A 21,474-nucleotide genomic window follows, 5' to 3' on the forward strand; every position below is an offset into this window, starting at 1 on the left:
TCCAAAGAATAAGGGGGAAACAATCCTAAAGTCTTTGAGTTTATTTCACACTGGCTTGCAGTAAAGTACGCAAGGAAAGCTTATGAAAAGTCTGTATTGCGAAAACGGGAACGGCTATGATCAAATGCATTATTGCTAAAGCACGGCGTGCTATGTGTTTTTTATTATTGCAAAATTAAATTTAAAAAGTAAAATATTGTAGCAAGAACAAAAAAGTAAAACTATTTTCCTGGGATTTGTGTTAGCATTTATGTAAATAATTAAATAAAAGTGTTAAATATTGTAAATATTCGTTATTTTTATAGGTACGTCAACACTAAGGTTATTTGCAGCTGTCACATGTCCTTTCTTTACAAGTCTCTTGCGGACATTAACCCTCCGTAACCTGCGCGGCAGCACTCTGCCGCCTTTTCTAAAATTTTGAATTATTCTCCTTATCAGTGCAAGAATGGTCTGGAAAGCACTAGGAAACTTATCTACACTATTCCCACGAAACATACAGGCGTTCAAACCTTTTTTCTGGCGTTTTTAATTTGTTTACATGCCTCAAAAGTGGCCGGTTCCCCTTAGGCGGCACTCAGTACCGCGCGCGGGAAGGTTTCCTATCTTAAATCATAGCACTCCAGTCATGAATTTGGCGGATATAAGAAAAATAAAACGACGGTACGTTGTTCGGAATGCAAATTAATTGAATGCAGAAACCATTGCATACGAAATGTCGGAGTTTGTCAAAATGTATTGAAAAGTGACAATATTCGGTCCGTTTTATTTGAGTTTGTATATCTGTTTTCACGTATATCTTGTAAAACAAGAAGAAACGTATTGAGATTTGAAGATTTTAATATTTTGTAAGTATCTTCGAGTTGTATTTTACTCGTTTGATTGCTTTTTCAGCGAGTCAGCAAGATTTTGACTGAGAATTTTGGAACAAATTGTTCCTTTCTAAGCCCATAGAAGTTGTATGATTTCAATTTGTTTTGAAAAATATGTTAAACGTTCCTGAAAACTACGTTGAAAATTTTGTGAATGATGAGTTTATTTTTTAGTTCCTTTATTATATGGCAAAATTTTAATTAGGCGTATTTTGGGAATAATATTTTGGTGCATTTGCTTCAAGAGTCTAAGCGTGTACTTCTGTGTCATTTCCTCTAATGTTTTTAGTTTATATAGTTTTAGTTTTAGTATAGCTAATAAAATTGTACGAAATAGGCTGACTGTTTGCTACTATGAGGGCGCGGATGACGGAAGGATAAACCACACCATGTCCTCGCCGGGACTCGAACTCGAAATCTCGGATCAAAGCGAGTTGAGTCGATCACCCAACATGCTCGGCTACCGAGGCCAGCATAAAACTGTTAGGTTGGCCTCTTAATGTAAATACATAGCCTACTTTTCAATAAAAATGTTAATTGTTATCTAAAAAAACAAATGAGCAGACACAAAAGACATAAAGAGACTTTGAAACATTTTCTAAACGTTTTTCATGTTACATTTCATTTGTATGAGGAATATAATAGCTGCTTAAAAACTACTATACGAAGACGTAATTTTTTTTAAAAAAGGGAGGGAGTAAGTCATTCATTCATTTATTTCAGTGATCAGAGGGCCCCCCCAAATATTTTGACAAGTCGGCTCCCCTGTATAAGATTGATTACTTTTGCAACCTCAAAGAATTTAATTGTGAAAAGTACCACTTTTAAACATAAAGATATCCATAAATATACCTGGTCTTCTCCAGATGGTAAAACTCATAATCAGATAGATCATATTCTCATTGATAAGAGAAGGCATACTAGTATAATTGACGTTCGTTCACATAGAGGTGCTGACTGTACCAGTGACCATTATTCTAAAATTTGATACAGGAAAGTTTGCTGATGAAAGAATTAAGAAAGATTACCAAATTAAACTGTCAAATAGATTCGATGTTTTGCAAGATTTAAATGATGATGAAAATATAAATGAAACAGACGTAAATAAGAATTGGGAGCACATACGTAATGTAATAGAATCAGCAGCTAAAGAAACTATAGGATACCATAAACCAAGAAAAAGTAAGCCATGGTTTGATAACTAATGTCATAACCTAATAGAAATAAGAAATCAGGCTAGACTTAGGTGGTTAAAATATAACCGACGATACAAATCTAAGCAATTATAATAGAATAAAGCGAGAAGTTAACCGCACGTTTAGAAGTAGAAAGAAAGAGACTACTTGAAAAGTAAAATTAACGAAATTGAAACAAACAGCAAAAACAAAAATATCAGAGATTTATATAAAGGTGTAAATGAATTTAGAAAGGGGTGGCAACCTAAAGTAAACTTGATAAAAGATATAAACGGCAATTTTTTGGATGACCCAAACGATATTTTAAATAGATGGAAGAACTGCTTTAATGACCTTTTAAATGTTCATGTAGGAGATAAATCAGAACTCAATGAAGTACACACAGCAGAACCTTTAGTTTCAGAACCTAACTTGACTGAAGTTAAAGATGCTATTAAAAGGCTAAAGAATAACAAAGCACCTGGCATTGATTTAATACCAGCTGAGTTAATTAAATATGGTGGAAATTCGTTAATATGTCAAATTCATAAATTAATTTGTTTAATATGGAATAAAGAAGAAATCCCTCAACAGTGGAAAAATCCATAATTGTTCCTGTGTTTAAAAAAGGTGATAAAATGAACTGCAATAATTACCGTGGAATTTCTCTACTCTCAACAACATATAAAATATTATCTAACATTCCTTTAACAAGACTAACCCCATATACTAATGAAATTATAGGTGATTATCAATGTGGATTTAAACGTAACTGATCAACTACAGATCAAATTTTTCACATCAGACAGACACCTGAGAAAAAGTGGGAATATAATCAGGGTGTCCATCAGCTATTCATTGATTTAAAAAAAGCATATGATTCAGTCAAAAGAGAGAAATTATATAATACGTTAGTCGTGTTTGGAATACCTAAGAAGCTTGTTAATATGATAAAAGTATGTACCAGTGAAACAAAGTAAAATTCGTGTGGGTATTAATGTGTCTGACAAATTTACATTTCATGATGGGTTAAAACAAGGAGGTGCATTATCTCCATTGCTCTTTAATTTTGTCTTAGAATATGCTGTTGGGAAGGTAAATGAAACTAACGAATGACTAAAATTAAACGGTGTGACTCAGTTATTAGCATATGCAGATGATGTAGGCTTATTAGGGGATGATATAAATACAATTAACAATAATGCTAAAATATTTTTCAAAGCAGCTAAAGAGGTAGGTTTGGAAGTTAGCAATGAGAAAACAATATATGCTTACAGGCCGAATCCAAGTGTTAGGTAATAATCAAAATCTAATTATTGATAACAACTCGTATGAACCCGTTTCCAAATTAAAGTACTTAGGAATAATACTAACAAATGAAAATGATATTAAATAGGAAATAAAAAGCAGGCTTAATTCAGGAAATGCATGTTACTTTTCTCTTCATAAACTTTTGTCTTCTCGTTTAATATCTAAGAAACTAAAAGTTAAAATATACAAAACGGTAATTTTGCCTGAAATATTATATGGGTGTGAAACTTGGTCCCTTACATTGAAAGAGGAACATAAATTGAGAGTATTTGAAAATAAGATCCTTATGAAAATATTTGGACCTAAAAGGGATGTGGAGACAGGTGAGTGGAGAAGGTTACTTAATTTAGAACTACATAATTTGTATTCATGTCCACATATTATTAGAGTGATTAAATGAAGAAGACTTAGGTAGGCAGGCCATGTGGCACGAATGGGAGAGGAAAAGAGTTTACAGGATTCTTGTTGGGAAACCTGATGGTAAGAGACCTGTAGGAAGGTCAAGACGAGGATGAAGGGATAACGTTGAGATGGACCTAAAGGAAATCGGTAGGGATGGAAAAGAGTATATAGATCTTGCTCAAGATAGGGCCAGATGGAAGGTATGTGTTGTTGCAGCTATGAACCTTCGGGCTTAAGAAGGCTAGAGAGTTAGTTAGTTATTGACATAAGACAGTGAATACATTACAACGAAATAAAACTATGGCTGACAAAACAAGAATGAATTATTATTCTTGTCATTGGTTTCTAAATTACTTTCTTAGTTGTTTAATTACGGACACTTCTGTGCGAGTAAAAGTGAAAGAAAAGAATAAATTGATAATCCTAATATTTTCACAGATCATACACTTTATATAAAATATATTTTTATCGAAAGGGAAAAAATCCTAAATTAATTTGAAATCAGAAGTACGGACCATGGCAAAGTTTTCAAGCGCGGGCTGCCATCTATTAGTGAATTTGGAATTAATTGCAGTTTTTCCAACGAGCGGCTAGGGACAGCCTTAGTACAGCGCCTTGAATAACGTAGTGTGGAAAACGACCCAAGAAACTGGTTTTCGCGTCTGATGAGAACATAGATGGCAATGCGATCAGAATCGGTGATAATTTTCTTATGAAAGTAATGCAGCTTTGTTAGTTTTTGGAATATATTATGTAGATTTGTTTGTCTTGAAAGGCGGCACGTGAATTGATGGAAACAGTTATATTTGTGGAGTGATTTGCAGTCACGAAATGCCATTAATTTGGAAAGAAAAGGAAAATAAAACGAATAAATAAATAGCATGCGTGCGTAACACAAAAAGAAACATCGCAATGTGATTCCGGACGTCAGGTCTTGGACTGTGTATTAGTTTATTTTTCTATATTATTAGAATATAAATAGTAGCCTGAGAGATATTTCATACCGAGGCGACAAACCACAAGTGTCGCTTCAAAGCGAGCAGTCGATAATCAATGCAGCCTTTCGAACCGTAGGGACACAAGCTCTGACTGCACCGTTTCCTCAAGGAGATTTTAGACCAAAGCGACACGCGACAAACGATACGAGGATTTCACACCAAAGCGATACGGGTCCTTCGGTCCAAGGCAACTTTCACACCCTTTTCAACTTGGCTGTCAGAACTTCGAGATTTCCAGCAATATGGAAAACAACAGAAATCTGTCCGATTCCCAAAGCCGCTGATAAGGCTGACATATGTAACTACAGGCCTATTGCAAAATTGTCAGTACCAGCAAAACTCTTCGAGCAGATAATATACAAACATATATATTTTCATATTAAACCCATTCTTTCCCCCAAACAGCACGGATTTGTCCAAAAACGCTCAACCGTAACCAATCTTGTCGAACTGACAAGCTACATTGCACCCAGTATAGCTAATAAAGGGCAAGTTGACGTTTTATATACAGACTTTTCAAAGGCATTTGATACAGTTCACCACGATATATTAATACAGAAATTTGCCAACAATAGTATTTCTCCTCCACTTATTACCCTTCTTTCTTCCTATCTGCAGAACCGCCGACAATATGTCGTGTATCAAGGCTGCAGATCAACCGAATTCGTGGCCAGTTCGGGAGTTCCACAGGGGTCGAACCTTGGTCCCTTGCTATATTTAATTTTTATAAACGATTTGCCAGAACTACTCACAAAATGTGAGACATTAATCTTTGCTGATGATGTTAAAATATACAAAAATATCGAAAACGCTGATGACTGTACAATATTACATGAAGAGCGGAATAACTTGCTTCGGTGGTGTGAAATTAATAAAGTCAGCCTAAACCTAAAGAAATGTAAACTTGTATCATTCACCCACAACAGACACCCTATTCAACATTCATACACTATTTCTAATGTGTTAGTACAAAGTGAGAATATAGTTACCGACCTAGGGGTCACTTTTGACCAAAAGTTAACATTCCAATCACATATTGCCCGCATTTTAAGCGAAGCTCACAGAAATTTGGGATTTATAATGAGAATGGGTCATCAATTTAGAAAAAAGGAAACATTTCTCTTGCTATATTATACGCTCGTCAGATCTAAACTCGAATATGCTTCTCTTGTTTGGAACCCGCAATTCAAGAAAGATATCGAAAAATTAGAAAAGCTTCAAAATAAATTTCTCAGATATCTACTATTTAAACTTGATGGTACATATCCAAAACTCACTCCTAGCAACATATTACGCGAAATCTTTAATATTCCGTCACTCGACGAAAGGAGGCAAACAAGTCAAATAACTTTTCTCTCCAAGCTTATCAATGGTAAAATAGATTCTTTTAATCTGTTGTCGAATTTAAATTTTTATGTGCCAAACTGTATGTTAAGGCCCAGAACTGATCTCTTTCAAATCCCCCTTGGAAGAACCAAAATGACCGAAGCTGAACCCATGAGGAGAATGTGCAAGTTATTTAATTTAGTTTCTAAGAATAATCCAAGCGTAAACCTATTTAAATGTAATTGTAACATTAGATCTTTTTGCTGAATTTCTGTATGTTTTGTTTTGTTTTGTTCATTGAATTTTTGCTTTCATTCAGCTTGTAAGGTTATATCCAATAGTTTAGCTTCATTTATTATTGTATTGTCTCTGTGTTCCCTTTGCTTCTATAATCTAATAATTAATTTCTTCTCACAATTGTTTTTAAATGTAAAATGTATATTGCGTCATTCATATTTCTTGTTAATTTTCTTGTTTATGTAATGGTGTCATCCCATATTGAACACTGTAATTGGGCATGCGCCTGTTGTGTTTCAATTAAATAAATAAATAAATAAATAAATAAATAAATAAATAAATACCGAAGCGGCACATGTTGCTTGGAAAGGAGCCAATCAAGAGCAACATTTCACATCGTTGGGGCATGACGGGAAACACAGGCCAGCGTTCGGATGGTGAAATCCTCAAGCGTTAAGTGTCGCGTGCCGCTTGTTGCTTTGGTGCGCAATCTCACTAAAGCAAGACACTCATTGCATCGCGTATGCGCGAACAACAAACCACGGCAACATGTTGCAAGCTATTGAGGAAATGGCCCAGTTTGAGCGACGCAGAAGCGACAAAGCGACACGTGTGGCTTATCGTGTCGCCTAGATCTGTTGTTGTAATGTGCGGTTTTTCGTGTCGCCTATCTGTTGTCTTCCTTTAAGGAGCTTTCCGACCGAAGTAACAAGTAGCACGCGAATACGCCATATGAACGTGTCGTTTGCTGTTTGGAACCTCATGTGTAATGAATGCTATTTTACAGTCTGGAAGTGTGTGTCACTAGTGTGACAGTGTGAACATCCAGTGTCGCTTGTCCCATTGGTTTGAAAGTTTCCTTACACTCATGTCGATGGCACTAAGAAAGTTTTGTGGGGTTCCCCTTGTCGTTTCATGCAATCATCATTATCATCATCGCCGCGATTAGTTTAAAGCGGAAGAAAAGAGACAGTAAATACCAAAAATACAAATTCTTCAGTGTGTATATCTTTAAAAGAAATGATGATGATAATAATAATAATGAACCTAATTCATACACAAAAATTTAGTTGCCAAGAGCATTCCACGCGTATTTTTTCTCCCGTATTATTAACGAAAATACACTTAATACACTTAATGCTCGGTGAAAGATAATTACATATTTACCAACGAGGCAGAAAATGTTTTCTCGTTGATTCGGGATATCAATAGTTCTAGATAATATAAAAATGATCAGGTTGTGCGTATAATGAAAGTTTACCACACGAAAAGTTCCAGGTTTTTGCAACAGTTTTTGTAATTGATTTCATCTAATATCTGATCATCGTCACCTTACGGAGTGGTTAGTACATCGCGCTACGACGCCAGGGGTCCCGGGTTCAAATCCCGGCCTGGGCATGGAAGTTTGTGTGTTCATTCATCAATTTCATCCCCATCTTCACAAATTAGCCAAAGTGGCACAAAAATCCAACCAACCAATCATACTTTTTACTCTAAGGAAGATGTGTTTCAAACCCATCCACATCCTAGGAAGTAAGCATACTTATTTCTTGGATGCTAACTAACTTCATATGTTAGATGTCTCTCCCAAAATAACCCTATTGATTTTCGTACAATGGTAGCCAGTTTAAAATCCTGGTGAGATTCCAATGCTTCGTTCCCAGTAGATGAAGGTTCTCTTAGTATCAAGAATGGCTTATTTCCTTCTAACCTGTAATACTAAAGTTTGTGGTGACACAACCTTGAACCCAAGATTGCGTTGTGTAGCAGTTATCTTATTTGTACGTTGTTGTATTGTCTGTTACCCTGCCCCAGTATCTATCCAACCATAACCTGTTACAAGGAGTTAGAACCACTAAATAGTGAGTGTGAAGCAGTGCCGGATCTACAAATCTTGCCCCCCCCCCGCAAAATATTACCAAAGGCCCCCTCTATCTACCTTCACATACACTATACTTGTATATATATTACACATATATAATGTATGTGTGTGTGTGTGTAATTCTTGATTTCATGTTGGCAAAGTCACATACAAGGGCCTATAGGGTGATTCAAAAGTCCCTTAACACTCCCTATAAAAAGTAAAGGAATTAGGCTGGGTACAATTGGTTATGATAGAAACAGGTTAGGCTTAGAGGGAACTACATTGGTGTGTTCCAAGCGGACGTCCGCCATATTGAATTCAACACAAAATTTTTAAATGGGAAGGGGGCTGATGTACTTATGCGCCGGTTTCTTCGGAGATTTGGGGGAGAGCAAAGCTAAGTAAAGCATGAATACGGATTTATTTATGTTTTTCGGGGGGAGGGGTTAGTTGAGACCTAATACACTTGAGTTAACATTTGAAAAATTGTAATTACAATAACTAGCTTTGACAACAAGTCATAGCCTATATATCAGGGTACATCGAACATTATTAGCTGGACAAAAAATTAATTCACTGTACTACTGTGATTATGCAATTGTACGACATAATACTCTGTATGTAACTTTTGACTGAGAATTTGGTTTATAATACTTATATTCATAATTCGGTTTATAATACTTATTCCTACAATCCTTTATAGGAGTCTAATATCTTGACACATATTTACATAAAAAAGGAAGGCCCAAGATAAAATTTTCATCCAGGCGAGGTCTATTTTTGGCACCCCAACTGTCCACCCTGTCACCCCCGACTCATCTTTCTACCCTGATCCCACTACTTTCCACCTTGTATATTTATAGTTTTAACGACAATAAATAATAGCCTTGTTTTTTTCAATACCTTATTGTCAAAGCACGCGTATATTGTAGGTTGACATCAAATTAACAGTGTATTATCTTAGTTTAAATTAATACATGATTTTGCAATATACTTGTATTATTGAGAAGTAACTTCAATTAATATTTTCTACACAAATTCAACTGTTTATAAAACAAATATCCACATTTATGTAATCAGAAATAAGGATTTGGCTCTACTAAATCGGGACACCGCGGTCTGGCGCCTTCGAGTGTTTTTAACGTTCATTAAGCATCGGTATAAATGTGTAACACTGCAACTTTCAGCCACATCAATGTAGTATGAAGTAGCACACACATAATTACTCGTACATGTAAAAGAAATACTAATCTGATTATATAAAACAGTGGCATATTGGGTGATATAAGGTCGGAATTTTTCCGGCTTTGTCCCCACATAAAGAGTTTCCAGGGCCCACCCAGCCTCAAATCAAATGGTACCCGATGGAGGAATAAAGGTGGCCGGAGCGTGGTGCTGATCACATCGAAATTATGTGGGGACCCTACCCCCACATACCCTAAATATGCCTTCATGGCACGGTGCTATATGCACAGGGAATTTAACCTTTACCTGTATGCATTGTATACGTTTCTGTACCTCCCGAGTAACTACGTTTATTTTTTACGTACGCGGACCCTCTTCTATGTCAATGGCTGAGGGCCCCCTAAAGGCTTACTTGTCTCCGCCCCCCCCCCCCCCCCCGCACTGCGGCATTAGCGTGACGGTGGATTACAAGTGCTTTAAAAATGAAAATGTATATAGAAAAATGTTGTTTGTGCCCGTCGTACTTTAAGAAAGAATATTGCAAATGTTTGTTGCAAGTGTGATATATACTCTGCAAATTTAATGACATGATTTAGAGACTTAGAATAGTGTGAATACTGTCATGAATGTCGCCACTATTTTTATTATTATTTCCTGAATGCCTGTATAATAAGTTTCGAATTCCGGACGCCTGTGCGGGTGTTACCTTCATCAACTTAATCTAATCATGACGTAATGGTAGTGATTATACTAAAGTGTCAGAACAGTATTAAATTCCGGAAATCAAAATAGTTAAAGTAACCTTTATACCTTGAATTTTTTCTTAAAAACTGGTCATTTTTTATTTATATCTTAAAGAATGACGCTATAAATGCGATCATGCCATCAGTACGAGTCTTCAAAAAGCAGACATTTTTTTGATTTGTGATCGTCCGTTCATAGATTTCATCTGAAATAAATACCTTCGAATTTGATCCCACGGAAGTATTTATGGATTCAGCAGCATCCAACTTCAGATCGCTAGTTTGTCGGGATTTTTCTCACCTTGGTCGACTTGCACCTTGTTATCAAGTAGAGTTACACAAACAACAATTTCATTTTAACAATTTATTATTTCCTGTGGTATTTACATATGAAAACTGCCTGTACAAGATTCGGTGTACAAACCTAAATGCTGCTGGCTATTGCGAAGATTTAGCTTAGCGGGCGATTTAGTATTCCGACCCCGAGTAGCTTTCCTGAAGGTCGTTTGCAACCTCGTGGTAGTCCATTTCCAAGGCTGCCAGGTCCTCCCTTGCTTCGGCGAACTCTCCTTCCTCCATCCCCTCGCCCACGTACCAGTGGATGAAGGCGCGCTTGTTGAACATCAGGTCGAACTTCCTGTTCAGCTTTGACCAGGCCTCTGCGATGGCCGTGGTGTTGGTGAGCATGGACACCGCGCGATGGACCTTGGCCAGGTCTCCGTCGGGGAACACGGTTGGTGGCTGGTAATTTATTCCTACCTGCGAACAACAAAAGCAATCATTGCAGACATTGACCAACACTGGGATCATATATATGCGTACAGGGTGGTTATAAATTATTTAGCACATTTCAAGGGTGAATAAAAATAACTAAGTGTTGTGTTCAATACACCATGCTGAACGATTTCATTTGCAACACGTGCGACGAGTCGATGTACCCGGGCTCGAATAACGCTCGAATAGGCAAAACGAGCGGTATTAATTCGAAACCCAGTAGGACACATATAACCGTAATTTATCTGTGGTAGTGGACCCTCAAATATGGATCGTGAGGTGAAAGATGCAGGGAAATTGAAACTTTAGTGAACATAATCATTATCTCCACTTATCTCCATGTTAAAATGTAGTTTAGTCTATCTTACCAATACAGTGATATATGAAAATGAAATAGAGGATCGTGGGCTGAAACTGCCAGGAGGGATAGTTTACATTATGTGTCTACGATTATTGTCACATTAAAACGCTCGAGCGTGGGAGACTCGAACGAGTTTGACGGAGCGAAAGTGGTTCATACCTAAACCTCAGTCTCATTCTGGCCTCGGATCATTCTCGACTTTAGAACATTATGCAAAGCATATCTGCCGTCTACAAAAAAGCATTTTAAAAATAATTTTCATTTAGGCGAGATTTGCATATAACTTAGCCTATTTACCAAAATCTCGAACGAGACGAGAGTTCAGGCCAGTAAGGGCCTGATTTGGTTCTCGGTCTCGATTCTTCATTCTAAGTAAAAGTTGAACATAAGGCAAATCATTAAATTGAGATTACGGGTATATCATATCTTTATATATGTAGCAGAATCGGCGCCGACCCTATGATTTCAAGGCAGTTTGGCTTCAACTTCAAGATCGCCGAAGACAAGCAAAGAATTCAGGAAATGAATACATGTTCATTGCTTTCTTACAAGTAAATATCTACAGGCATGGTCGTATATAAAGGAAGTTTTAGTAAACATTTTGCATTCATTATATGATCAAATCAATTATCATTTCATTATATTACTTGGGGGAATATTGAATAATATAATTATGGTTTATTTATAATTGATGGTCCCATATTCTTCAATTACAACGTTAAATTCTTCATAACCTAAGCATGTTTTATAATCTATTATGGAACAAAATATGCTGTAATTGACAATAATGAATTGTATATAGTCTGAAAAAATGAAAATACAGACATATTTTGATAGATTTTCAAAAGTTGAAATATGAATGCACTTCAATTAATATAATGAAGAAAAATATTGTTAAAATCAGGTGAATAATGATATTTACAATAAGATTGTTTAAACTGTATTAATTAATTGACTAATGATAATAATAATTGCATTTTACAAATATGACCATTAATGTCAATGAATAAAGTAAAAAATATAAAGTGCTGCCCTGTTCTTTGCACCACGCCATGAAGGAGTATAGGAGGTGTGGAGTTAGGGCTCCACACTTTCTTGATCACGGCCGAAGGTTTGGATGATGTGATCAGCAGCACGCCCCTGGCCGACTTTACCTCCCAGAGGTTCCTCCATGAACGACGCTGGGTGGGCGCCAGAGCCGCTTGAACAAGTGGAAAAAATTCCGGTTCTCGACCGCTAATATCAAGGAATACATATTACTGTTATTACTAATGGTCTATCACTATTACTATTTTACTATGTTTGGGTTGCTGAAAGCTGAACTCCACCAAATATTTCTCTATATATAACATGTTAAGGTCATGTCTACAGCTGAACAAAGATGACTAACCTTAAAACCTGTTGGACACCAGTCGACAAACTTAATGTTGCTTTTGGACTTGATGGCGGCGATGGCTGCGTTGACATCCTTTGGCACGACGTCCCCCCGGTAGAGCAGGCAGCACGCCATGTACTTGCCGTCCCTCGGGTCGCACTTCACCATCTGGTTCCCCAGGTCGAAGCAGGCGCTGGTGATTTCCGACACGGACATCTTCTCGTGGAAGGCCTTCTCGGAGGACACGATGGGTGCGTAGGCCGCCAGGGGGAAATGGATCCTGGGGTAGGGGACCAGGTTCGTCTGGAACTCGTTCAGGTCCACGTTGAGGGCGCCGTCGAAGCGCAGGGACGCCGTGATGGACGACACCACCTGGCAGATGAGCCTGTTCAGGTTGGTGTACGTCGGTCGGTCGATGCCCAGCTTCTTCCTGCAGAGGTCGTAGATGGCCTCGTTGTCCACCATGAACGCGCAGTCAGAGTAGTTCATCGTTGTGTGGGTGGTCAGGATTGAGTTGTAAGGTTCCACGACTGCAGTGGAAATCTGAAATAACCATGTGGTCTTAACAATGTATTGAACATAACGTTAGGTGTTAATTATATACGTACATACATACAAAAGAAAAAAACAGGACAATTGTGAATCGGTGTCGACCACGGTGAGGAGCGCGGTAAGACACCAGGGTCACGGGTTTGAATCGTGGGTAAGACATGTATATTTGTGGTTGCCTGCCCTGATTATAAGTACAGAATGAAATGGTTCATTCCGCGAAAAATAGTCCTACTCTATAGAAATAACAAAATGAATCAATCTGAAAATTATTATTGTTTTTAATTGCAATAAGGTTTATGAACGCATATAATTTGCATATCCCACCAACAAAAAATATTAGTATCTGTAGTCTATATGCTTCACAAATGAAGTCAAACTTTGCAACAGTTTTAAAGCATACACAACACATTTTCATTGCTTCTCATGCATTCAGGCTATGTCATCATACTCAAGTTTTTTCATTTGTTATCAGACACCACAAACTACTTCATAATTCCATGAAATCAGTTCATTATAAATATTTAAATTTATTTGCATGTCCAGAACCTTACATTTCATGTTTGAATGTCCCACACGTGACGCTGGAATGACCCAATTAATACATTTATTCTCTAATAAGACAGAACTACTATTTCATACAAAGATGCGAATAAATTTGTTTATTTGCAGAGTATTCGAATTGCAGAAATTCTACTTTTTTGCACTATAATGAAATATTTACGTATTATAAAAACCATTTATTTTAACATATACCTAGTTACTTGTGGTTATAGTTTAATTATAATTTTCACTGGGTTTACTAACTTAATTTTAGTCAACATATAGATATAAGAAATGAAACTTGCATGTTAATTCTGACTAATGATTTTGAATTAAATATACAATATTTAATTGCACACAAGACTTAAATGATTACTACAGATTAGTATTTTGCACAACATTATTTTAAAAACAAATCTAAAACAATACAAAAATTAATTTGCATTGTTTAATATATTGTGAAATCAGTAGCGAAGTTCTCTTATTGTAAGGATTGTTGGATATCAGAGGAATACTGAATACTAGTGCTTGCTTAATATAAAACTTGTGTTTACCCGATATCATTGTGGCTAATGCTGACGCATTGTAATCAACCTGTCCAGGGTTCGATTCCCGTGGGAGCACACAGTGACACAGATCAACACTCTAAACTGTACATCCAGTCCCCATTAGCCCAATTGCACATAAGGTCGTCTGAAGAAAACTGACAATTTTAATTTAAAAATTTGCCTTGAGAATAACTACCATCGAAAAAATATATTCTTCGGTGTAGGATATACAGGGTATCTCATAAATCTGGACCCATGTGAGAAAAGCACCTAGAATTATATAATTTGTCCAAATTGTCCGCCGTTGTATTCCATGCACAGTTGAAGATAAAATCTCCCCTCCCGAAACACTTTATGGATCATCGTTGCATTTTTTTTAACACACCTCCACAGTGCATTCTTTAAGATTGAGAATGTCCTGGAATTTGATCTCGTACACCACAGATTTCATGTAGTGAGGATCGAGCGGAATAAGATCTGGGCTCCTTGGAGGCCACTTTATTCATGCTCATCGTCCTGTTCAATATGAGGGAAACTGTGTGTGTTCAGGTAAGGTCGCACTGTCAACACATGATGCGGAGGGACGCCATCTTGCTGAAAACTCATATGGGTCCAAACTTAAGAGGGTACCTGGACTAAAATAGTGTAGTACTCCACTAAATACGTCCCGACTCACCTGAGGAGCTGGATAAACAGCAAATTCCAGTTTGCATTTTTTGCTGAAGTTCTCGGACAGAGCGTCCATGAGGAGGGAGGTGAAGCCGGACCCAGTTCCGCCGCCAAAAGAGTGGAACACGAGGAAGCCTTGCAGTCCCGAGCAATTGTCCGACAGCTTCTGGATTCTGTCCATGACGAGCTCGATGACTTCTCGCCCCACGGTGTACCTTCCCCTGGCGTAGTTGTTCGCTGCATCCTCCTTACCGTTGATCAATTGCTCAGGATGGAAAAGGTCCTTGTATTTGCCGGTTCTTACCTCGTCTATTCGAATGAAACTCTACATTAATTCACAAACTATAGATTTATCGCACCAAAATGTGTAAATTGTTTCAAAAAAAAGTTATTATGCATGTGAAATCATATGTTCTAAACTCATTTTACATGTATTCTAATTTGCGAAATAAAGCGCAATTGGTGTAAAATGCGAATTGTGGCCTTTTCCGCGAATTTCAACGCATGTTGTGCTTAAAAGTGAAAAATGTCGCGAAAATTCAACATTTATTGTATTTTAGGCTTAATGAAAAAAAAAAAACATACTTGCCTCATCCGGTGGAAAGGTACCAGCCTGACAGCCGGATCTGAATTGACAGGTATTAGAATTTGTAAGGTTGCATTCCAAACCGAAGAGAACATCCTGCCTGTGTAATATGCCTTTCCTATATTTGTCTTCTAATATTTAATAACAACTCACCAATATTTCCGTGTGTATAACGCGCATGCGCAACATTTTATCATTAGAAAACTATGGTGCATGTTGCTCATGTAATAATTCTTACATGAAAAAATATGTAAAAGGGTTCTTCCCCACGAATTTTGCAGCACCGAACATAGCGATAGATTCTGGCGGAGATCGAGTGCGGCACCTACCGTCATTATGGGGGTCGTAACATCGGTATCTGTTGCACGTGAAACGTTTGGCATCAAAAGTCGTTTTCAATGTATGGATCACAAACAGACGTAGGTCATGTAACTTACAAATTAAAATACTAGTTTCAAAGCACAATGAAGGTAGAAGGTATAATTTTTAGTTATTTTTTGTAAGAACAGTGTGATAAAATAAAAGCACGAATTTTGGGAAAAAATAACACTGATTTTGGTAAAAAATAACACCGAAGAATCGAAGTTCTTAACTATAGGCCATAAATACAACTGGAAAGATTAAGGACACAGTAGCCGAGATATATAGGCTATAATTACTGTTAGGGCATCCTGAAGAAAGGACAGAAAAAGACCTAAGCCGGCCTGGAATATAATATAAATTTAAAATGTTGTGTTACTCAGTGTGGTATTAGAAAATTTTCCAGGATGAAGGAAGAATTTCAGTAACCTGTTTGAAGGATCATGGTATCTCGTATGCAACATCCTCCCGGCAAGGGATAAAAATTTGCAACCAGAAGGGGGAATTCCCCTTCAACGCATGCTATAAGTAATACCCTTATCAAGGTCAAATATCCAAAATTACTGAAATCATATTCTAAATAAAGTACTAGATAAAAATCTTGTTTAAATATTCAATTATAAATAGTTAATATGCACTATTCGTTCATTTATGGAAGAAAACGTGAAGTCAAAACATTATTTCATATGAAAAATGTAAATGTATCTAAAGTAAACAAAAGAGAATTATGAAAGATGATGTTACTGAATATAAAAATTGCCACTTAATAAGAAAATAGCAGTTCCATATTGAACACACAGTTTTATAATTAAATATAATGATTAATGAACGTCGCACCATTGGCACATCAGAAATGAAAAGAAACAACAATTTATGAATGTTTATTACCCTCCCCCCCCCCTAACTCTTGGTTTTAACCTTCAACATGTTCTGCTTATTCTGTTAATTAATAGTACAAAATACGTTACAAGTAGAGGGCATAGTTTCCTGTACTAAAATGAAAGAATAAAAAGTGGTTAAAAGTTGCAGAGAAGGAGCAAGATTTTATCCTTATCACTACTATGAAATTCTAAACAACAAGGAATAAAAATATTTAGCTATATGTCGAAATTACCCCTACAACAAAAATGAAAACAACCTACATCAGAATAATAAAATGCACAATACATTGCTATGTAAGAATTCTTTCATAATTACAGCCAAAACAAGTTAGAATTAACTACCCACACCACTGATCTCAAGGGCCTCACAATATAACCTTCAAATAAAAATGAAGAAACATTTACTGTCCAGACAATAGTATCAGGCTCTGTCTCTGTTGTAATGAACGTGAGCTCCGTACTAATAATACAAATACAACAATTGTTTAGATCCTAAGAACATGCGATTATTTCTTATTAATTTAATATTGATTTTTCAGAATGCAATGTAATTTCATTTCATTGACAATGCACTGCATTGCTTTTACATAATGCTGATAATTACAAGCAAGACTTCGTCACAGGAACACTGCAATACCATATTCTAGCAATGTTTTGAGAATGGGACACCGTTTTTAAGTAACAACGTCATTCTTATCCGACTTGGGTAAAAGTGCAGAACATTGTTTTTCGATCAATATTGTAAGAATATTTAACATTTTTTAAAAAAATAAAACTCTTCTCTATGCGATTTAAATCAGTTTCACCTTATCTGAAGTCAAGTCCTGCTTTTTTTGCTTAATATTGTCTCATGTACCCAACACTTAAATTAGGTTTCATATGAAACATTCCGAAAATATGATCCAGCTTTGACTCTACACATCAAAAGAACTTCGTGTACAAGAAAATAAACATTTTCCTTTTTCATTAACAAGTATAGATTATGATTTTAGCGCTATTAGGTCTATTAGTGTTGACTACGATAGGATGTGAACAGACCATGTAGACAGATAATTAAGATATTATCTAGCGAGAAATGTACGAAGAGATAATTTATTTCATGAACATTTATAGTAAATCTTGTAGCTAGTTAGCCTACTTGACCTGGCAAAATGTTTGTGATTTGTTTGGCTTTCATGACGAGAAACTCGTTGAACTTCTTTTCTAGCAAGCTCTACATAATTTGGCCCTTTATACATTCTTGAAATAACAGAATACATTTGAAGATAATCGTGCGGTTAGTATTTATTCGTCGTTGTGTAACCCAGGGGATCAAAATCAGAACTTAACTAATAGTGCACATTCTAAAATGTGTGTATATAGGCGGTCTTAAAACAAATAAGATATGTTAAGATTATATTGCTTAAGTCGTGCAATACTTCTGGCATGTATGTAGTTCCTGGGTAAGGCATTGATGTGTTTGTTCTTTCATCCATTTCATCATTGACGTAGCTAGAAACAAACCTTTGTAATCGGGGGGGGGGGGGAGGATCAGGCTATTGACAAAACTTAAATAGTAGAAATAATAACATAAATAATAATTATTATGGTTATAATTATTAGTATACAATAACTATTATAAATATAAAAAGAAAAAAGTTAAAGTGCTCCCGTGTGCATAGCACCACACCATGAAGGCGTATAGGGGGTGTGGGGGTAACGCCCCACACTTTCTTGATCCGGTCGTGAGTGGGGGTGATGTGATCAGCATCACGCCCCTGACCGCCTTTACCCCCCAGGGTTTCCCCCAGGTACCCATGTCATTCGACGCTGGGTGGGCGCCGGAGCCGCTTCCAACGTTAGAAAAGTTCCCGGATCGAACCCGGGACCTTGAGCATGGTAGTCAGACGCGTTACCGACTGAGCCATCGCGGCCACCTATAAATATAAACAAATTTTATTTCTAATTATTTATTATTGTTATATCCTTAGGAAGACTTTCTACTCGATGCACCAGATAAATAAATCAGCTCACCTGTTTTTAATTATTTTTTACATTTCATACAGTTAATGTACTAATGTATAGTTATTGTATTTTGTTATTAATTGTTGCACACCTAGTTCTAGAAAAAAACTTTAGAAGTTTATGTTGTGTGACGTGTCACATAAAACTTTTTTTTTGTAATTTTGTGGAACCATTTATTATTTGTATTCAATGATAGAATATTGTAGTTCCAGAATTTTACACTCAATTTCTTGAACGAGGATTTTACTTTGGTCATTCTGTTCGAATACTAATTAAGAACTTTATTTCTGTTACTAACAATAAAAATAACAAACTTCTTGGCTTTTTGTAACTTCAAATGAAGCATGTCGCATTTCCATGGGGGGATCGGTTCGACACCCTACCCACACCCATCTATTTCATCAGTTCATCTTCATCCTCATTGTCCAGATAAACCTTGAGCCGATCTCCGTGGTAGAGTTGTTAGCACAGCGCGCTACGACGCCAGGGACCCGGGTTCGAATCTCAGCATGGGTGTTCTTTGTGAGCGTTCTTCATCAGTTTCATATCATCACTCATCCTTATATTCGCGAGTAGCCAAAAGTGGCAGAAAGGCGAAGTAATGAAACAAACCAAGAACAACAGACGAACCTTGAAGGGGTTGAAAGACGACCGAAATGCGAAAAGAACTCACCGATAGTAGTGGGCTCCAGATCAATCATAAGTGCCCTCGGTACCTGCTTCCCTGAGCTGGAATCGGCGAAGAAAGTGTGGAGGCATTCGTCGTAGATGGAGTCTTTGAGAGCTGACATGTTTCCGTCCGGCTGGATCCCATGTTCCAGGCAGTAGAGCTCCCAGCATGCTTGGCCTATTTGAGCGCCTGCTTGGCCGATGTGGATAGATATGCACTCCCTCTGTGAATAGTAAAAGAGTGCATTTAGTTCCCGTTTAGGTATGAATGAAGAATATAGAGAATGTCTCTAATTACGTTAATATTTGGTATACTAACTAAATTTGGCCTTCTAATCACGATTGTGTTGTTAAAATGCCGCGGACGCGTGTAAAAATTCATGGGTAGCCCCACGAACTATGCACTGGTAGCCCCACAAACCATTGACGGATAGCCCCCAAAACCATTCACGGATAGCTCCACGAACCATTTCCGGCAAGGTTAGGTTAGGTTAGGTTAGGCAAAGCAAGCATAGTTAAAATTTTGTTCGCAAAACAATGCAAACAAGTTTTTTTTAAAAAAAAAAATTCAACTTACATCAGCTTTTTTCACGATTTGCAGGCGTGTCCGCGGCATTTTAACAACAGATTCGTGATTAGAAGGCCAAATTTAGTTAGTATACCAAATATTAACGAAATTAGAGACATTCTCTATATTCTACATTCGCTCCCCTTTTTAAATAATTTCAGCCGGCCTCCTTGACAGAGTGGTTAGCACAGCGCGCTACGACGCCAGGAGTCCCGCGTTCGAATCTCTGCCAGGGATCAATTTCATCATATCATTTCCCATTCTTTACTTCGCGATTAGCCACAAGTGGCAGAAAAGCGAAGGAAAATAAGCAAATCCAATCACAATTCTTAATATTTCAAAAACTCAAATTTCATTAGGTAATGTATCACTACAACATCTGGAAACAGGGTGTGAGTTGCCCTGTTTAAAGAATTGTAGAGATCCGGGGAATCAGTAAGGTAAGAGTGCGGTGAAATTGTTGTTTATTTATTTATAAGCATGGACTATTTAATGGCAAATAATTTTAAAACATGAAAAGCAAAGGGCAGCACTGAATATAATAAGGTAATACTGTTTTAAGATAATGAAATGCTTTAATATAATCAAAACGCAGGTAGTCTATTCTTACATTTGTCACACTCCTAGGCAAGGTTGCATCATTCCATCATTCCATCATATCATCACTCATCATCTTCGAGATTAGCCAAAAGTGGCAGAAAAGTTAAGTAAAATAAGTCAATCAATCGATCAAGTTCGCATCATTCTTTACTATTAAGTACTAACAGTTTTTCAGAACATTAAGAGCTCACGAAATTCTTTGCATGAATATTTCAAGATGGACGTATTCTTAGATTTGTATAAGTACTCAACCATCTCTTTACATTCGATTACATTATATTTAAACAATGCCTGCATCAAAATGTTCAATACTTCTAAATGTCAATGCTGTAATAATTTATTTTATTTCTAATCGTCCACTGTAATATTTTTATAAGTTATTACGACGAGAACAATCAAAATCAGACAATTAGTTTGTTAATTTCCGTTACAACTCGAATGGCGAATATCGAAACTCAAGTTCCTGAAATATTTCTTAAACTTAGTAAACATATCTACAAATTATTCAATCGTCTGTTAACATTTAGTTACTTACCATTTTCTACTGTAGATTTCGAAATTTTACACTGAGAATTTATAAATTTGTGGAATTTGCCGAAAAGGAAAGTGTGGTACTAGAATTTTGATCCGCCTGGAACTAGAGGAATCTTGTTATGTTTCCATGGCGACGATTCTATTTTGTTGAGTTTAAATTTCAAAGAATGCTTAAAGCTGACAATATTCAGTTCTGGGCGGAAACAATAGACCAAATAATATTTCACTGTTACTTTAGGTTCAAAACTGATATAGTTTGAAGTGAAAGAAGCAGAAAGAAATATGTTATTTTTTTTTAAAACAAAAGCAATTTTAAGTTAAACATTACAATATAAGAATT

At 36.6% G+C, this 21,474-nt stretch overlaps 1 protein-coding gene across 1 annotated transcript; it reads right to left on the minus strand.

Moving 5' to 3' along the window:
- Positions 1-10,472: 10,472 nt before the first annotated feature.
- On the minus strand, positions 10,473-21,262 carry LOC145998688 (tubulin alpha chain-like). Its single transcript, XM_083135161.1, has 5 exons — positions 21,136-21,262; positions 19,437-19,656; positions 14,940-15,241; positions 12,639-13,166; positions 10,473-10,872 (listed from the first exon to the last, which is right to left on the minus strand). Exons 1-5 carry the CDS (start codon positions 21,136-21,138, stop codon positions 10,582-10,584), a joined length of 1,344 nt encoding a protein of 447 aa, XP_082991287.1. The 5' UTR covers positions 21,139-21,262; the 3' UTR covers positions 10,473-10,581.
- Positions 21,263-21,474: the final 212 nt, after the last annotated feature.

The sequence above is a fragment of the Lepisma saccharinum genome, chromosome 1 (genome assembly GCF_977018435.1).
Source record: "Lepisma saccharinum chromosome 1, izLepSacc3.1, whole genome shotgun sequence".
Classification (NCBI taxonomy): Eukaryota; Metazoa; Arthropoda; class Insecta; order Zygentoma; family Lepismatidae; genus Lepisma; species Lepisma saccharinum.

Coding starts and splice junctions, on each gene's coding strand:
- LOC145998688 (XM_083135161.1), bottom strand. Junction 15,242..19,436: donor TCTGGAGCCCACTACTATCG/GTGAGTTCTTTT, acceptor TCATTCGAATAG/ACGAGGTAAGAACCGGCAAA. Junction 10,873..12,638: donor GGTGTCCAACAGGTTTTAAG/GTTAGTCATCTT, acceptor TGTTGTTCGCAG/GTAGGAATAAATTACCAGCC.